This window comes from Oryza glaberrima, chromosome 3 (genome assembly GCF_000147395.1).
Source record: "Oryza glaberrima chromosome 3, OglaRS2, whole genome shotgun sequence".
Taxonomy (NCBI): domain Eukaryota; kingdom Viridiplantae; phylum Streptophyta; class Magnoliopsida; order Poales; family Poaceae; genus Oryza; species Oryza glaberrima.
Genome location: NC_068328.1, coordinates 32547814 through 32566268, shown reverse-complemented (window position 1 = coordinate 32566268; position 18455 = coordinate 32547814). Strand labels below are relative to the sequence as shown.

The window sequence follows — 18455 nt, the reverse complement described above, 5'->3', positions numbered from 1 at the left end:
AATCTTATTGTCTTTACTATTATAGGAGGATAGTCTCTAGTGATATTAATTAATATAGAGAGCTCATATTAGACTCTACATTTGTGCATACCCTAAGGGTGTGTTTAGTTCATACCAAAATTGGAAATTTGGTTGAAATTGGAACGATGTGACAGAAAAGTTGGAAGTTTGTGTATGTAAGAAAGTTTTGATGTGATGAAAAAGTTGGAAGTTTGAAGAAAAAATTTACAACTAAACACGGTGTAAGTATCTCCAATTTTTTTGGAAGGTTTAAAGAGGCATAGTAGTAATTCACCATTTCACATGTATTCATAGGAGGAATCCCGAGCGGAGGTCGTCGAAGCAAGCGGCATCGGGTGGGTCTAATACACGATCGTTTGCCCTACACGAACGGGTCCGGACCTATTTCAGCTGTACATATCGGCTTTGCTCGCTGTTTCTTTCCTTTGTATTCTCGTGCGCGCATAGCAACTGCAACGAGCCACTGATCTTTCAGCCATATGCCCCTGACTCCCTCTTCTCTAGCCCACGTGCAAAACCTTTATAGACCCACTAGCTCAAGCATTTTCTCTGCTCATCGAGAGTTCTCTACTTTACGTATACTGCTAATTTATAGCTTGATACATGTACTACTAATTTATACATAGTAATTTTATCTATATAAATTTTATATATACTAACTTTGTATGTTGCAACTTTCGACATGGAAAGTTATACGCAGATAGTACATAGTAACTTTATACATGGTAACTTTATATATGTAAACTTTACACATATAAACTTTTGACATGAATTTTTAAAGAAATGTATGAATGAATTTTAAAAATAAAAAAATGTAAAAAATCTATAAACTTACTATATGCCTCTAAACCCTAAATGGATAAAATAGAGAGTACGGTGTATTCAAGTAGAAAGTGAAGTAGTATTTGTAAACCACAAACTTAAAAGTAAATGGGTCATGGATTCATCTTGTATGCATGCAATAGAAAAGTAAGAGGAAAAAAGGAGAGAAAATGCATGGGCTGCCTAGCATGCTTGCGTGGACAGTCTGGCGGCTCGTCTCTTCGTTCCTAGGTCCAAGTACCACCTCACGCCATGCTCCGCTCGCCGCCGCTGCGATCTACTCCTATATAAACTCCGCACACGCCGAGAGGCGAACACCCATCAGTTCACCACCGCACCCACCGCGACCCGATCGATCGAACCAGTAGGCGTACGTCGTACGTACACCGCGCGCGCGCACGCCACGCCGCGGTTACGTTCCACCGCACGCCCCGCGTACGTAGCCGCCACACACCGCGACGTGCATGGCTTTCACGGTGAAGGCGCCGTCGCCGTCGCCGTCGCCGTCGCCGGCTTCTTCGTCTTCCTCGGCGCCAGCTACGACGCGCCTCCCGGGTGCGTGGCACGGCGGCGCGGCGCCGGCGCCGGGGAGGCTCGCGGCGCGGAAGCTCCCGGCGGCGTCGCTGACGCTCGATCGGGCGCCGGCGCCGCCGGCCGGCGGCGAGCGCGGGATGTCGTCGTCGGTGTCGCGGACCATGTCGAGGCTAAGGGAGAAGGGGAAGACGGCGTTCATCCCGTACATCACCGCCGGCGACCCGGACATGGGGACGACGGCGGAGGCGCTGCGGGTGCTCGACGCCTGCGGCGCCGACGTCATCGAGCTCGGCGTGCCCTTCTCCGACCCCTACACCGACGGCCCCGTCATCCAGGCCTCCGACGCGCGGGCGCTCGCCGCCGGCGCCACGCTGGACGGGGTCATGTCGATGCTCAAGGAGGTGACGCCGGAGCTTTCCTGCCCGGTGGTGCTCTTCTCCTACATCGGCCCCATCGTCCGGCGAGGTCCGGCCAACTTCACCGCCGCAGCAAAAGAAGCCGGCGTACAAGGTATATAATACTAATTACTACCTTTTTCAAGTTTACAAGACTTTCTAGCATTGTCCACATTCATTTATATGTTAATAAATCTAGACATATATGTGCCTAGACTCATTAACATCTATATGAATATAGGCATGCTCTAAAGTCTTATAACCCGAAACGGAGGAAATAATACATACCTAACAATTAACATTTTGTGCATGGTAGTCTGAATCTAAACGCATTCTTTTTTGTCGTTGTAACTTGTTGTAGTAGTTTGCTAATTTGCAGTTGTTACACATGTGTGTTCCAGGTCTTATAGTACCTGATCTTCCTTACGTAGAGACATGCACTTTCAGGAGTGAAGCCACGAAGAACAACCTAGAGCTGGTATATATCTATGCAGATCTCATTAATATATAATCATCAGTGCATTAATCTATTTAATTACCAATAAATTGAATCTGTGAGTGAATTAATGGCTGCAGGTGCTGCTTACTACACCAGCTACACCGGCAGACAAGATGAAGGCAATCACAGCGGCTTCAGGAGGATTTGTTTACCTGGTAAGTACACTAGCAAATCTTCAGAAACCCTGATTAATTGTTATAAGTTTAATTAGCTTTCTGAAAAAGACCAAATAATAACAAATTGCTTGCTGTAAAACGTATCATGCAGGTTAGTGTCAATGGGGTTACAGGATCTCGCCAAAACGTAAATCCGCGTGTTGAGCATCTCCTTCAGGAGATTAAGCAGGTCACTGACAAAGCTGTGTGTGTTGGCTTTGGCATATCAACCCCTGATCATGTTAGACAGGTGATTCTTGTCATACATACAGTATATTTTTGTACCATCTAAGTTTCCTTGTCAATTATTGCAAATTCTGAAAAATTGTAATTGTAAAATGGACGCAGATAGCAGATTGGGGTGCAGATGGAGTGATCATAGGCAGCGCAATGGTGAGGCAGTTGGGTGAAGCAGCTTCTCCCAAACAAGGGCTCAAAAGGCTGGAGAAGTATGCTAGGAGCCTCAAGGATGCACTACCATAGAAGTTATTATAGAAACCAGCTGCTAAAAAGTTTAATCTCTCGGTGATCACTACATTCAGATAGAGAAGCTGAATCTGCCTTTCTTATAGTAGCTGAGTAAATGGACACAGATAGTAGCAATAGAACCTGTTATAAGTCATAATGTGTAGGCATCCTTAGGGAATGCAAAATACCTCGTCGTTGCAGAGGTTATATGTTAATTCTTCTATTGTATGAATGAAATAAAAGTAAATTATGTTGACGGTACAATAATTTGTTAGGTGGCTACAATCTATCTAGTACTATAACTTAAATTGAACATCCAAATAAAATAACTTAAAAAGTGGGTGCATTCTAAACAAGAACTTAACAATTTAGTATTTTAGTATAGCTAAGTATGTGTTGTTTTCCTCGAAAAAAAAAGAATGTGTTGTTTTGGTTAACGGATGGTAGATGAGTTTTTTTTTTCACAAAGTTAATATTCCAACACATAGCAATCCGGCGAATATTAACTTATAATTAGTATTGAATTTAATGTATAAGAATTACACTACTCATCCAATTTGCACCAACAATTTATGTCACATTCTCAAATCTCAACCGAAATACAAGCATTTCTATATTGTAAAATTTAATTGACTTCTAATTACTAGAATTACAAAATTTAAGTATTCTCATATAAATCTGTGCAAGTATTTAAAAGCTGAATGTGTGTTAAAAAATACTCAAAATAATTAAGATGTTGCTGCGCTTCTTAAATTATTATACCAAAATGCAACCACTTCTTCCGTATGCTCACTTATTAAGTTCATGCACTAAATTACACCGGCATACCAAGTTGTTGCACTAGCATACTTACTTCTTAAGTTTTTTTTCACTAAATTACACCCACACACTAAATTTATGTACTGTGAATGTAATTTTTACACATATTCCCCATCCACCCAAACCTAGCCCTGTCAGCTCCTTAATTTGCCATTTTGCCTCAATCCTCTCCTCTCCCTCTCTCGCTCTCTCCATGTGGCGGCGAGCCACGCCTCCCTGAGATTTTAACAAATCTGACTGAGCCACCTGCTCCGTGATTGGTAGCAAGAGTTTAACAACGGTGATCATAGGCTGACCTCCCTCAAACTAGGTAAAATAACACTATATTTACTGTAATTTTATAAATTTTGAAAGATTAGTATTATTTGCCCCTTCCAACAAATAAAATTTGGAGTTTTTGGTTATGTACATGGTACACGTCATTATGGAGATGTAATACACTCTGTCATCACTCATCATGCAAACAAAAATCAAAATACCCTTAAGCAGTAAGCAGCGAAAAAGCATACACGCCTTCCCTTTTGTTATGATTTGTTGCTCAGGCAAACGCATCTAAGCAGACAACATATCCGTCGAAAACGAAATATTCATGGTTACCATAATAATTTCAAGATATATTGATCCAGTCTTCAGAGATACATCATACGTGTATTGTAACGTGTATACTACATGCATGCTTCTAGAAGATATATAATTATTAATACTGGTCTTTGTCACTGTCCCTGTCAAGTGTATGGCTGTATGCAGAGAGCAGAACCAACCTTGTTGCTAGATTGTTCTGTTTAGGGATGGTTGCTACTCCGTAGATTGTTGGGTTGTACTGTACTAGTTTTCATGGCAATAGCAATGAATCCCTGTTCGACGCATCTAAAGATATTTGGCACCACAAACCGCTACAGCATTTTTTTTTCTATACACCTAGTGCTTGTGCATATGCAATAGCAGGAGCAGAACATTTGTTGCATTGTAGGTTTCCTGGAAAAAGTCATGATACGAGTCGGGGCTTCTTTGAAACAAAGAAAATTAAAAAAAAATTAAAGGATTTGAAAATATGGGCATGTTCGGAAGGCCGACGGTGACGGTTGCGACTGCGGCTGCGCATAGTTAGTGCGGCACTATTCGTGCCGGCTGCGGCAGCCCTGGCAGCCGAACAGGCCCTATATGAAATATTCCTACGAAGCTCTTTAGAACAAAGGATTAGGATCTCTAATTTTTTCTTGAAATTCCTATAAAATAGCATGTTTCATGGGAATTTGGGATGATTAGTAGCATGAGCTCCAAGCTCTTAGAATTTTTCCTTAGTGTTCACTTCTTTCTTCTAAATCCTGTATTTTTTTTCTGTTCTCTGTATAAACGGTTCCCTTTGTAATTTTTCTAATTTTTTTTATTCCTTGGGATTTAACGTGTGATGATATTCTACACGTTTTTCCTATTTCCTTGTTTTGATAATCTTACGTTCTAAAAAAGTTATAAAGGTTGCGCTCGTTTCTACTACGACTACAAATGGCTAATCTCTCATTTACCGTGAGAATGTTTCTCAAACCGTTAAATGATATTTTTTAAAATATTTTTATATAGAAAGTTTTAAAAATTCAAATGTATAGTTTTTATTTTTTAAAATAATTAATACTTAACTAACATAATAATAATTTGCTAATGGCTGTTTCCTTTCGCGCGCCGCTAAACATCCATACCAAAACGTACGAAGAACGCAGCCTCATAAGTTATAAGTACATGTCAAACGGCAGTGAGCTGTGTGAGAGTGTGAACCTGTGCACGGCCATATAAGTGAGTATATTTTCTGAATATTCTTGTTTGGTTCTCATCTTTTTCCAACGATTGGCCTTGTTCGGCGGCCACTTTTGCCGTAAGCCGCAGCGGCTGCGGCAGACTAGCCGTTCAAAGTCTCTTCAATCTGCCGAAATTGTGTTTAACTGCACAACAGATTCATACGTACACACATCACTACACATACAACATTATATATACCCATACTCATGAATATGTTTCCAAACACATACTCTGAAAAGATAAAAACGAGCGATACATTCCTAATATGATTAATAACATTATGATTTTATACGCATTTTCTATTAAAAAAATCAGAATTTAAACCCTAGCGAATAGGGCGTACTTCCTAGGCACAATTCTATTACCACATCACTTGTGTGGGGCAGCCGTATAAGCTGCCAAAAGAATCGTTACGAGAGATGAAGAATCCTTCTAGATCGCGCCGACGATGGAGGAAACCGAGACTGCACGGCGTCGTCTGCTGCCGCGCCCGGCTGCGCAGCCTCCTCCTCCTGATCCGTCTTGTTCCCCACTTCCGGCACCGCTGCACGTGAGTGAGTGAGTGAGTGACCATGCATCTCGATTAGACCCCCGGTGAGGATAACCATCTCGAATACTCCCTCCGTTAAAAAAAAAAAACAAAAACAAACAAACGCTGGTTTCCGTGTCTAATGTTTGACGTCCGTCTTATTTAAAAAAAATTATGAAAAAAATTAAAAAGATAAGTCACGCATAAATTATTCATCATATTTTATCATCTAACAACAATGAAAATACTAATTATAAAAAAATTTCATATAAGACGGACAGTCAAACATTGGCACGCAAACCCGCGGTTTTTCTTTTTTGGGACGGTGGGAGTAGGCAATAGCCCGTCACTAGCTTTAGCTGATGTGCTGTTAGTACTATAGGTCTTGTTTAGGTCCCAAAATAAAATCTTTTCACTCATCACATCGAATATTTAGATACATACATAAAGTATTAAATATGAACAAAAGAAGAAACCAATTATACAATTTGTATGTAAATTACGAGACGAATCTTTTAAGCCTAATTCCGCCATGATTTGACAATGTGATGCTACAGTAAACATTTACTAATACCAGATTAATTAGGTTTAATAAATTATGCTCGCAGTTTCCTGGCGGAATCTTATTAGACTACGTTTAATACTTTAAATGTGTGTCTGAATATCCGATGTGACAACCAAACTTTAAAATTCTCCCTAACTAAACAAGAACTATCTGTTTACTCCCTCCGTCCCTAAAAAAAAGAACATAGTACTGGATGTGACACATCATAGTACTAGAATCTTGACATAATCTGGACATACCTCCGTCCAGATTCATTGTATTAGAATATGTCATATCCAATACTGATTCGTTTTTTCGAGACGGAGGGAGTACGTCAGAGTGTTTGGATAAACAGCAGAGCTCCCAAACGCATCTTTTGTTCGGATTAGTTAGGTGGTGTTTGAATCTCCTAAAGATGAAGATTAAGTGTTTCATGCAAAACGAGGTGGTAATAACGTATGATTAATTAAGTTTTAATTATTACAAACTTAAAAAATAAATTAATCTAATATTTTAGAACAACTTTCATATAGAAAGTTTTTGCACGAAACACACCGTTTAGTAGTTTAAAAAACGTGCCACTTTAATTCAAAATTTTATCCATCCTTTTCATTAGATTCAAACGGGGCCTTAATGAGAAAATCTATTTTACGTTTGAGTTCAACGATTTGCCATCGATATCGTCGCCTTCTATAATATACCGACGGCTTTATTAATTATTCTACAATACGTTATTGGATTGAGCATTCTTTTCAAAAATACCCAAAATACCCTTATGGACATACAAAGCTAACAATTAATTTATCTCATTAGAAGTTTAAAAAAATATGAAAACTTCTAATAAGATAAATTAATTGTTATATGCTATATAAAATACCTTTTAATTTTTGTTTTTATATAAATCATCTTTCATACACTACATAAGATATTTTTGTGATATTCTCTCTTGTATAAGAAAATTCTCTCATATACCACATAAAATTTTTTTTCCTAAAAACTAAATATATCGAAAAAACTTAGAACTTGTATACAAACTTCCATGTTATGTAAGGAGGCCACATAAAAATTTTCATAATTTTTTGAAACTTCTGATAATATAAATCAATTGTTAATCTTGTATGTCTCGAAGGATATTTTGGGTATTTTTAAAAAGAAGGCCGAGCCCAATAACATATTGTAGAACAATTGATAAATTCACCGGTATATTATAGATAGAAACAATGTCAATGGTAAATCGTTGAACTTGAATAAACTCGGTGATATCGAATAGATTATCTCTTAAATAATAATCATGCTACGAATTAGTAATATTGGTCCATTCGTTCCAAAACAAATTTATTTTTAATTCATCACACACATACCAATAAAATAAAGAATATACACATATTTTATCTCGTAATTTTCTCCTTCCAATATATATAGTTATTTATTATTTTCATAAACTCTGACATAATGATTACTTACAATAAACTTTACCTAGAATAAATGGGAGAAGTTGGAAATAAATGTATTATGATACAGATAAAGTGGTACGTACAACGTTAAGTATACCTAGTAGTACTTGTGTCATGTTCATGCAGCCGGTGGTCCATTCATCCAGAAATACATCGATGTAGCAACATGAAACACCACAGTACGGTTGGAGTGTTGGTCGGTTCGGAAGATGATCCTCTAACCTTTTTTTTTCTTTGACTTTGAGATATTTATATGTGGATCAGTTGAATAACAGATCTATATGTCAGTGAGATAAATTGGAAGAAAGTAAGTTGGAGGATATATAGGGAGTGGATTCTTAAGTCTCGAGATGACATCCCCTCATTATCTACATGTTATTTAAATAGTTATGAAAAATTCAAAAAGATATATTAATATGTCTATGACCAGTTAAAATTTAACTTCTACAAGTTATAATAAAAAGCAAATTAAACTATTGCTAGTTAACGTGCATTCACAATCAAATTTATTTTTTTCGTTGTAATTTGTAGAAGTTAAATTTGATAGAGTGATTTATCTTATATTAATTTATAAAAAAATTACAACCATTTAAATGATATAAAAATTATTTTCTCGAGAGTTTAAAATAGTTTCCTGCGTACGTGAGCGATTGGTTCCTGTACAAGTAGTACACTGAAGTGGCTGGTCTGTTGACCATCACCTCCATCAGCGAGAGAACGGTGTGGCCACGGACCACACAGCGCGCTGGTTAACACGATTTTCACGGCGCGGTTACACCGAGTGGAGAGACACTTGCAATTTCCAAATGAGCACTGCTACACGTACTAATTTTTTCTTATTAAATTTATACTAATAATCATCTCAACCGTTTGATTTAAGCAGATGGAAGTTATAAAAAATCTAGATAGACTCATAGTATGACATGTCAGTATTAGTAAAAATTTAGTGAAAAAAAATTAGTACGTATAGACTTTTCCTTTCCAAATTAACCCGAGCTAATTATCGCCATCGCCCGCCGCGATCTATATATAAACTCCGCCGCGCCGAGAGCCGATACATCCCATCCATCCAAAAGCACACACGCACGCACGTACATCGCGCGCGCCACGCCACGCCGCGGTCACACCGTTCCAAGTCACTCACACGCACGCGCGTCGCCGCCACTACACTCTCATGGCTTTCACGGTGAAGGCGTCGTCGCCGGCTGCTTCTTCTTCTTCTTCTTCCTCGGCGCCAGCTAAGCTCGGCGCGGCGCCGGGGAGGGTCGCGTTCAGGAAGCTCACCGCGGCGGCGGCTTCGGCAGCGGCGTCGCTTAGGCTCGATATCGATCGGGCGCCCGCGGCGCCGGCGACGGAGCGCGGGCTGTCGTCGGTGTCGCGGACCATGTCGAGGCTGATGGAGAAGGGGAAGACGGCGTTCATCCCGTACATCACCGCCGGCGACCCGGACATGGGGACGACGGCGGAGGCGCTGCGGCTGCTCGATGCGTGCGGCGCCGACGTCATCGAGGTCGGCGTGCCCTTCTCCGACCCCTACAACGACGGCCCCGTCATCCAGGCCTCCGCCGCGCGGGCGCTCGCCGCCGGCGCCACGATGGACGGGATCATGTCGATGCTCGCGGAGGTGACGCCGGAGCTGTCATGCCCGGTGGTGCTCTTCTCCTACCTCGGCCCCATCGTCCGGCGAGGTCCGGCCAACTTCACCGCCGCAGCCAAACAAGCCGGCGTGCAAGGTAATTAATATAATTAATTACTCTCTGTTTTGCACTTATACATTAATCTTTCTATCCTCGATTACACATCCTATTATTCTGGCTTTTTTTTGGATGGAGGGTGTATGATGGAACGATGGCACTGTCATGAACTGATAAGGAGTATATATCAGTGATGCTAGTATCTAATACTAGTACTAATAAACAGTTACGTACAGTAACTGTACAGGCATCTGAACTGTATAGTGTATACAGTACATTTCTGATTTGTCTGCACATAATCATTTTGTGTTTTCTGAACCGATGTTGTCGTACACCTTATCTTGAATGTTAATCTTCAGTCAAATCAGATGGTCTTGAGTCGTTTTCATTTGTTTTTCACGTGCATAGCTGAGGTACAGCACATGTTTGGCCGTTTCTGGATCGATGCAAAACACCAATCACTGTCCTATACTTACATAAAGCTAGCCATAGATTCTTCAAGCCAAGCTAGATTCTTCAAAACAAAAAAAAAATCTGTGTCTGAGGTTGTGATGTGCTCTCCGATGAGTGATCATTCGAAATCATTGATGTGGACAAGCTACAAGTACCATTACGTAATTATGCACGTTTCTGCTTTTAGAGTTTTAGTATTCAGGCAACATTAATGCGTGCTAATCGGAATTCTAAACGCATTCTTTTTTTTTTGTTGTGTTACTAATAATTTGCGCACATGTGTTCCAGGTCTTATAGTACCTGATCTTCCTTACCTAGAGGCATGCTCTTTCAGGAGTGAAGTTATCAAGAACAACCTAGAGCTGGTACGTATAGTATCTATGTTGATCTCATCAACATATATAACCATTAGTAAATTAATCTGGTCAGTTAACAACAAATTATGGATTATGTTTTGTGGATTAAAATGGCTGCAGGTGCTGCTTACTACACCAACTACACCACCAGACAGGATGAAGGCAATCACAGCCGCCTCAGGAGGATTTGTTTATCTGGTATATAAGCACACTAGCAAATCTTCAGAAATCCTGATTAATTACTTAATAGAAGTTTAGCTTCTGACACAATTGCTTGCTGTAAAACGTGTCATGCAGGTTAGTGTCAATGGAGTTACAGGATCTCGCCAAGACGTGAACCCGCGTGTTGAGCATCTCCTTCAGGAGATCAAGCAGGTCACTGACAAAGCTGTGTGTGTTGGCTATGGCATATCAACCCCTGATCATGTTAGACAGGTGATTGAATTATCAATTTTTATCACAAATGTATTTGGTAAGCTTCCTTATCAAATACTATTGCAAATTCTAAAACATTATTGTCAATTGTGAAATGGACACAGATAGCAGAGTGGGGTGCAGATGGAGTGATCATTGGCAGTGCAATGGTGAGGCAGCTGGGTGAAGCAGCTTCTCCCAAACAGGGGCTGAAAAGGCTGGAGAAGTATGCTAGGAGCCTGAAGAATGCACTGCCATAGAAGATATAAAAACAAGTTGCTAAATAATGGCACGAGAGAATTAATCTCTTGGTGATGACTAGCTACATGCATAAAAGGGAAGCTGAAGCTGCCTTTCTCATAGTCTCATAGTTGAGTAACTGTACCGCAAATTAGCACTAGAAAGTGTTATGGATAATAAGTGATGTATAGGCATCCAGATCCTTGGGGACTGTAAAACACCTCGTCTGTGTAGAGGTTGGATGTTAATTCTTCCGTTGTTAAGAAAATAATTGCTGCAATTTGTGTGCATATATTCGTGCTAACCATCAAAAATGGCGCGAAACAAACTCCTTAATTAAAAACAAACCATATACACAAGACAATACATGTATAGCACATATACCCCGAGTTGGGCTGGTGGCTCATCTCGACGTGGAGATACGAGGTCACTCGTCATAACATGACATTGTAAATGCCCTAAGTTATATCCTACATATATCTACTATCTTAAAAGCATAGTAGTCCCTCCTCTTCTCAGCCCAATCCCACGTAAAAAAAAGCGCTAATAGAAAGAGAGAACCCAATCTCAGAAATCTCTATTTATCTTAAAAGCACAGTTATCATCCTCCTCTTCCCACCCCAATTCCGTGTAAAAAAAAGCTAAAAGATTAGAGATAAAATCAACCAGGATTCAATTCCTGATTCCTACAAATATTACACGCATATAGTTAGGCTTTCAAGAGGAAATTAATGAGATCAGTTATGTACCAGTACCACTGGTTTCCATCTTTTAAATCATATGTAGGGGATGCATTTGTGGATGTGTGAGTATGGTGTTGGGTATCTAGTTATGTGTGCTCGTATATGTTTGCTGTGTTGTAACACCCTGAAAATTCGACCGATGAAATCAAAACACTAAAAATACGGATTTTCAAAAACTTTTTAAATAAATTGCATCATGCCGATTTTGTTCGACTATTTTATCGGATTCGGATTTCGGAGTTCATAGATCGCAAATAAAGAACATTGATTAGGAATAAAACCCAAAATTAAGTAAGCAAAATAAATGACTAGAATATAACTTAAAATAAGGATGAGGTGAGATTGGAAGTAAACGAAATGTTGTCGCGACCACGGTAGCAATAATTAAATTTTAGTACGATGGAATAAGGATTAACCCTAATTAAAATTTCAAATAACCTAATTAAAAATTCAAATAAATTATATAAAAATAAAAATGGGTAATATTAATTTTAAGTGAATCCATTAGTTGGAATAACACAAATGTTGAGTAAAATTCATGAATGCAAAGATTAGAAATTATAAGATCAAATTTATAGGGGAAATAAACTAAAAGTGGAATAAATAAGAAAATGCACTGTTCATTATGGCGAAGGTGTTCGATCGCGTCCCTAGCCCTAACCCCTCCCCTGCCGCACGCGCCGCTCGCACGCGCGCCGCCCGCCCGCCGCGCCGCCGTCGCCATCGTCGCCGTCGCGTCGCCGTCGGCCTCGCGCCCCGCGCCCGCGCGTTCCATCGCCGTCGCGTCGCCGCCTCGCGCCGCGCGCCGCCTCGAGCCCCGTGCCGCCCCTGCCGCGCCGCGCCCCCGAGCCCCGTGCCGCCCCTGCCGCGCCGCGCCAACGTCGCCGCGCCGTCGCCATCGCCGTCGCCCGTCGCGTCGCCGCGCCGCGCGCCCGTCTCGTCGCCGCACGCCATCGCCGCTCGGCCGTCGCGTCGCCGCTGCCGCGCTGTCGCCATCGCGCGTCGCATCACCGTCTCGCGCCGCGCGCCGTCCCATCGCTGTCGCCCGTCGCCTCCGCCGCTGCTGCGTCGCGCCGCTGCCGCGCCTCACGCCGCTCGCCCCCCCGCCCCTCTTCCCTTCTCTCTTCCCCTCCCCGCGCCCTATAAAACCGGCCGCCCCCTCCCCTCTCCTCTTCTCCACCCCGGCCACCCCATCTCTCCTCCCCTTCCCTCTCCCCACGCGCCGCCGTCGTCGTGACCGCCGCGCCGCCACCTTAGAGCCGCCGCGCCGCCGCCACAAAACCGCCGCGCCGCGCCGCGCTTTGCGCCGCCGTCGCCATCGTCGCCGTCGCCGCCGTCGCCATTGTCGCCGTCGCCGCCGTCGCCAGCGCCGCCGTCGGTAAGCCGCCCCCCCCCTCGCGTCCATTACCGTCGCCGGTGGAGCAAGAGCCGAGAGAGGAGGAAGGGAGGAGCCGGGAGAGAGAAGAAGAAAAGAAAAGAAAAGAGAGAGAGAAGAAAAGAAAAGAAAAGAGAGAGAGAAGAAGAAAAGAAAAGAAAAGAGAGAGAGAAGAAAGGAAAAGAAAAGAGAGAGAGAGAGAAGAGAAAAGAAAAGAAAAGATAAAGAGAAAAAAGAAAGGAAAAGTTAGGGGAAATTTAGGACACTTAAAAATATTAGAGTTTAAGTATAGGATTAACGAAAATATAGTAATTGCAAAATAATGCTATAATCATAAATGTATTTAAAAACTAAACAATTAGGTGAATTATATAGATTATTGTAGATTGTTTTTAATGATCTCTACAAATAATCAATTCGCGGTAGTAATTTAGATATAACTAATTAGATGAATTCTTATAGGCTATTATAAATTATATTTGGGTAATCTCTATAAGGAATCGATTCACGATAGAAATTCGGATTTAATCACTAGGAATTTTAGACGTATATTATATTTAATCATTTAGTCATAAACTAAATTAAATCGTATAATATTATAAGATAATTTTAGGATTCCGTCCGATGTTTAGCTCGCAATAGAAATTTATAACCTAAGATATGAATATAATACTCGGGTAGATTCAATCAAAAACTTATGCTAACCAAACATTTACACCCGCAAAATAGTTTAGAATATTTAAAATCGAAATTAGGTTTGCCTTAGTTCGCAAATAGTAAAGTTAATATAAATGAATTGACCTTCGCACTCGACTCCCATTTGGATTTATTTGGATTTTACTTGAATTCTAACCGAATTCAAAATCGATTCTTCGCACGTACTTGTAGAGCCCGAGGGAGTTGCGGATCCAAGCGAGGACCAAGACCCGCAAGACCTTGAGCAAGGCAAGTCATCACTATTCTTTGAACATGTTGATCCCAATTGCGAAATTATTTTGTTTACAAATAAATTGCATGCAATGATGAACATCCTACTTGTGATTATGCCATGCCTTGATTATTGTTTACCCCTTATGCCTTCGTAACCATGTTTACATATGAGTCCCTAGTCAACTATAACAAATGCTTAGAAATGCTACTCTAGATTTATGCATACTCATATTTATCAAATGCTATATGCTTGGGCAATTACCTTTGGGAAGGTAATTGAGATACGGCATGTGGAGACATGAGCGCCACATTGCCATGATATTGATGACATGATTTGTGAAAGGAAAATGAAACTAAACAAATGTTTTCGACTGGGGCGGATGGAGGATTTGAGTGGTATCCGGAAAAAGGCTAGTGCCGTCCCTGGTCAATTAAGGACCGAGCCATGAAGTTAAGCATGAAACGACCCCCGTACAACCGCACTTCTCGTATGGGTATAGACCTAGCGGAGTAGATAGCTGAGCGGAGGCAGTATCCATGCGTAGTGGTCTTCTTTTAGGTGTGTGATGCGGCAAGCAGTCTGCTGGCGGATGCCTAGTTCGGATGGCCAGGTGGATGGCGGATGCCCGTTCCGGATGGTCAGAGGCTGGCTTGGCAATACTACATGAGGATACCCATAAGAGAACAATCATGATGGACTGGGTTCAACGACAAGAAGCAACGTAGGAATGTGTGTGTTTTTCCCTTCCCGGGAGCGCCAGAACTCCTGTCACTGCTAGAAACGTATGACGCCTAGAGTGCATGAGGGCTAAAGTTCATGGAGCGGGTACTGCCAATGCGAGGTTATCAAAAAGCTTTGCCGTGATGCGTCTCATGTGTTGGGACGAGGCTTATGTGTTGGGCAGTCGCGGAGTGCGGGTAAAGTGTACATCCACTGCAGTGTGAGTAAACCAAATCTATTCGAATAGCCGTGCTCGCGGTTATTGAGCACCGGGGCATGTATTACACTTGGCTAGACTCTAAATTCTTAACTTGTGTGGGATGGGATATTGCATGATGATTTCTATACTGATGGAGCCACTTCCTGAGAGGCGGGAAGGTGGACGTCCTCAGAAAACCATGACGACTCAATGGCGGGAAGCTATCCTTGGGATCACAATGGATGGTGGACAGAACCGTCATTGTTTAATATGAACACTGGTACTAAAATTTGATCAGTCTATGCTAGGTCTCAGGCTTGTGAAAAGAATTACAAAACTTGCTTTGCGCAAAAGAACCATAGCCATTCCTTGAAATACTCCTTTCATATGCATTGTTGCTGTGGTGGCTTGCTGAGTACGGTTGGTACTCACCCTTGCAAATATAAAATTACTCAGAAGCGGGAGATGAAGCTTTGGAGAATCCCTATGCCTACTACCAGGAGGGAGACGAAGACGATGGCGCTCAGTAGGTCCTAGTACGGTCGTTGCCTGTGGCAATGGCATGCCGCTGCCTGAATTCCGCGGCCTCATCTATTTCTGCTTTTGGATGTATTCCGGACCGCTCGGTCCGATGATTTAAGACAATGCCTGCGGGCTTATGATGTAATAATTAGCACTAGACTCTCGAGTATGAGCTTTCGGTATTTCAGCTATGAACTTGTGTGTACCAGACTACTTGATCCAGGGAAATGGTACTGTTTACACGAATGATTCCTGTTATAAAAACGGGGGTCGACAGAGCTGGTATCAGAGCCATACGACTGTAGGAAATGACCAAAAGGCGCCCCACCCCTTTCCTAAGTTGGCCAAGGGAGAAATTCCCGCTTAGTAATACTTTCAAAAATAAAAACGCTATGTTTACAAAACTTTACGTAATTTCGCACTTTACTCTTAACTATTTCCTTCACAAAACCAATTTTTATTTTCAACTGACTTTGGGTTTTTCTTAAACTTAGATGGCAGTCCAGGATTCACCCGCTACCTGGGAGTTGAGCTTACCTCAGTCAGAGGGGTATGTCATTGAGCTGCATCGGATGTTGAGGCGTCTGCGATACTCTGGGTTCCCGACATACCGAGTGAGACAGTGTGGTTCAGTTTGGGAGGCTCGGGTCGAGGTTCACCCCCGAGTCCCTTCTGAGTTGGATTACAGCTTTCAGACACATCACTACCGAGACCTGCCAGAGACCGCGATGCAGGATGCAGCCCGGGAGGCCTTCCTCCGACTCAGCTCTATCCACCGAGCTGAGTTAGCGAGTACCGAGTTTGCTCATCACCCGTTCCGGGAGGAGGGCAACTCAGTTTGCACAGTTCAGGACACGCCCTGCTGCTACAACCCAATGGTGACTCGGTTGTCACGATGGGCTGAGGCGGTAGATGACTACTACGAGGAGGCTCTGTTGGAGATTGACGACCACCAGAGACGTATGGGAGAGTTAGAGACTGAGGTGACCGACCTCACAGCGCAGCAGCTTCAGCTGGAGGAGGAGCACCTGGCTTGGGGCAGTGAGATAGACTCACTGAAGGCACAGCTCCAGGTCCACGGCGACCAGTTCCAGCAGTTATCTGACCAGTACAACGATCGCCGCGGGATGATGGATACTCTTGAGGAGCAGCTGAGAGAGAGTCAGGAGCACGTCAGCCAGCTGGAGGAACAGCTTCGAGCAGCCACGATCAGCACCACAGGGGCTTCTACTTCCACAGCAGTAGGCCGTGACCGCTACTTCTTCCTCACCCCGCCGTACCCACCAGCATTCCACGCTCTTCTGGGAGAGGCTAGTATGCTAGCTACCGAGTCAGCACCTTACCTAGTGGACCCGACAGCGACACAGCCACCTGTCCCGGAGATGGTGCACACTCCACTGATCCCTACACCTTCTCCGCAGCTGGGTTCCAGTTTGGAGACTCCAATCCAGGTCGACTCTGAGACAGAGGGGACCGACACCGAGCCAGAGATCGAGCCAGACATCACTGATCCTTCAGAGGATGAGACCCCTGTTCCCCGCATCACCTTCCTCGGAGGCCCTCGCACCCTCAGCACTGCTCGCAAGAGCACACGACCTCCGGGCAAGAGGCCCAAGCAAGATCCAGAGGCCACTACTTCTGAGCCGTGGGGACTCAGGTTTGCGCGTGCCCGCGACCACCCTCTACCTGCCCCAGGATCCTACGGATGGCTGGAGGACTAGACTGACGGACTCCTTGCAGCTTCGATCTCGTATCAGGTGGTTTTTGGATAGCATGCGAGACGCACCCCCCTACCTAGATTGACGAGTAGATTGATGATTAGTTCGATGTATCTTTTGGATGAACCTTATTTGGATTGCGTATGTATGCAGTCGATTGCATCATGATTTATGTACTATTTGTGAAACTCTGTGATGTTATTTATGAAATCTATTGTTGTTGTGTTATAAATGAGTTTATTCCACCATGCTTGCAAAACAAAGTTCACATCAACCAATCTTCCCTAATGGGACAAAGCCGTAAAAGACAGTTAGGAAATTAGGATACTTACTCAATCAATCAACCTACCCAGATGGCAAGCCGACGTCGGGCATCAACCAGCAACGATGAAACTCAGACACCCGACCTAACCACTCTGGCCGGAATTATGGCCACCCAAACTCAACTTCTGCAAGCTATCGCGAACAACCAAGGCAACCGCGGAGGATCAAGCTTTGGAGAGTTCATGAGAACCAAGCCACCCACGTTCGCTACAGCAGACGAGCCCATGGAAGCGGAAGACTGGCTACGCATCATAGAGAAGAAACTAACTCTTGTCAGGGTACGCGAAGCTGACAAAGTAATCTTCGCAGTAAACCAACTGGAAGGACCCGCTGGTGATTGGTGGGATACCTACAAGGAAGCTCGGGAAGCCAATGCTGGAGAACCAACTTGGGAGGAGTTCACTGCAGCGTTTCGCGAGAACTTCGTACCTGCTGCAGTGATGCGCATGAAGAAGAACGAGTTTAGAAGACTGCGGCAAGGGAATACAACGGTGCAAGAATATCTGAACAAGTTCACTCAGTTGGCCCGCTATGCAATTGGAGACCTGGCGGATGAAGAAGAGAAGATCGACAAGTTCATAGAAGGGTTGAATGATGAATTGCGTGGACCCATGATCAGGCAGGATCACGAGAGTTTCCAGAGCCTGATCAACAAAATCATCAGGCTAGAGAACGACCAAAGGACGGTGGAACACAACCGCAAGAGGAGGCTTGCTATGAGTCGCCCACTTTAGA

General features: G+C 43.1%; 2 protein-coding genes across 2 annotated transcripts; both read left to right on the top strand.

The window, feature by feature from the left end:
• The first annotated feature begins 1157 nt into the window (after window positions 1-1157).
• On the top strand, window positions 1158-3150 carry LOC127768122 (tryptophan synthase alpha chain-like). Its single transcript, XM_052293653.1, has 5 exons — window positions 1158-1887; window positions 2174-2250; window positions 2349-2426; window positions 2539-2676; window positions 2775-3150. The coding sequence occupies exons 1-5, from the start codon at window positions 1308-1310 to the stop codon at window positions 2907-2909; spliced, it is 1008 nt and encodes a 335-aa protein (XP_052149613.1). The 5' UTR covers window positions 1158-1307; the 3' UTR covers window positions 2910-3150.
• A 5928-nt stretch (window positions 3151-9078) lies between these two features.
• On the top strand, window positions 9079-11538 carry LOC127768123 (indole-3-glycerol phosphate lyase, chloroplastic-like). Its single transcript, XM_052293654.1, has 5 exons — window positions 9079-9764; window positions 10467-10543; window positions 10655-10732; window positions 10832-10969; window positions 11074-11538. Exons 1-5 carry the CDS (start codon window positions 9206-9208, stop codon window positions 11206-11208), a joined length of 987 nt encoding a protein of 328 aa, XP_052149614.1. The 5' UTR covers window positions 9079-9205; the 3' UTR covers window positions 11209-11538.
• The last annotated feature ends 6917 nt before the right edge of the window (window positions 11539-18455 follow it).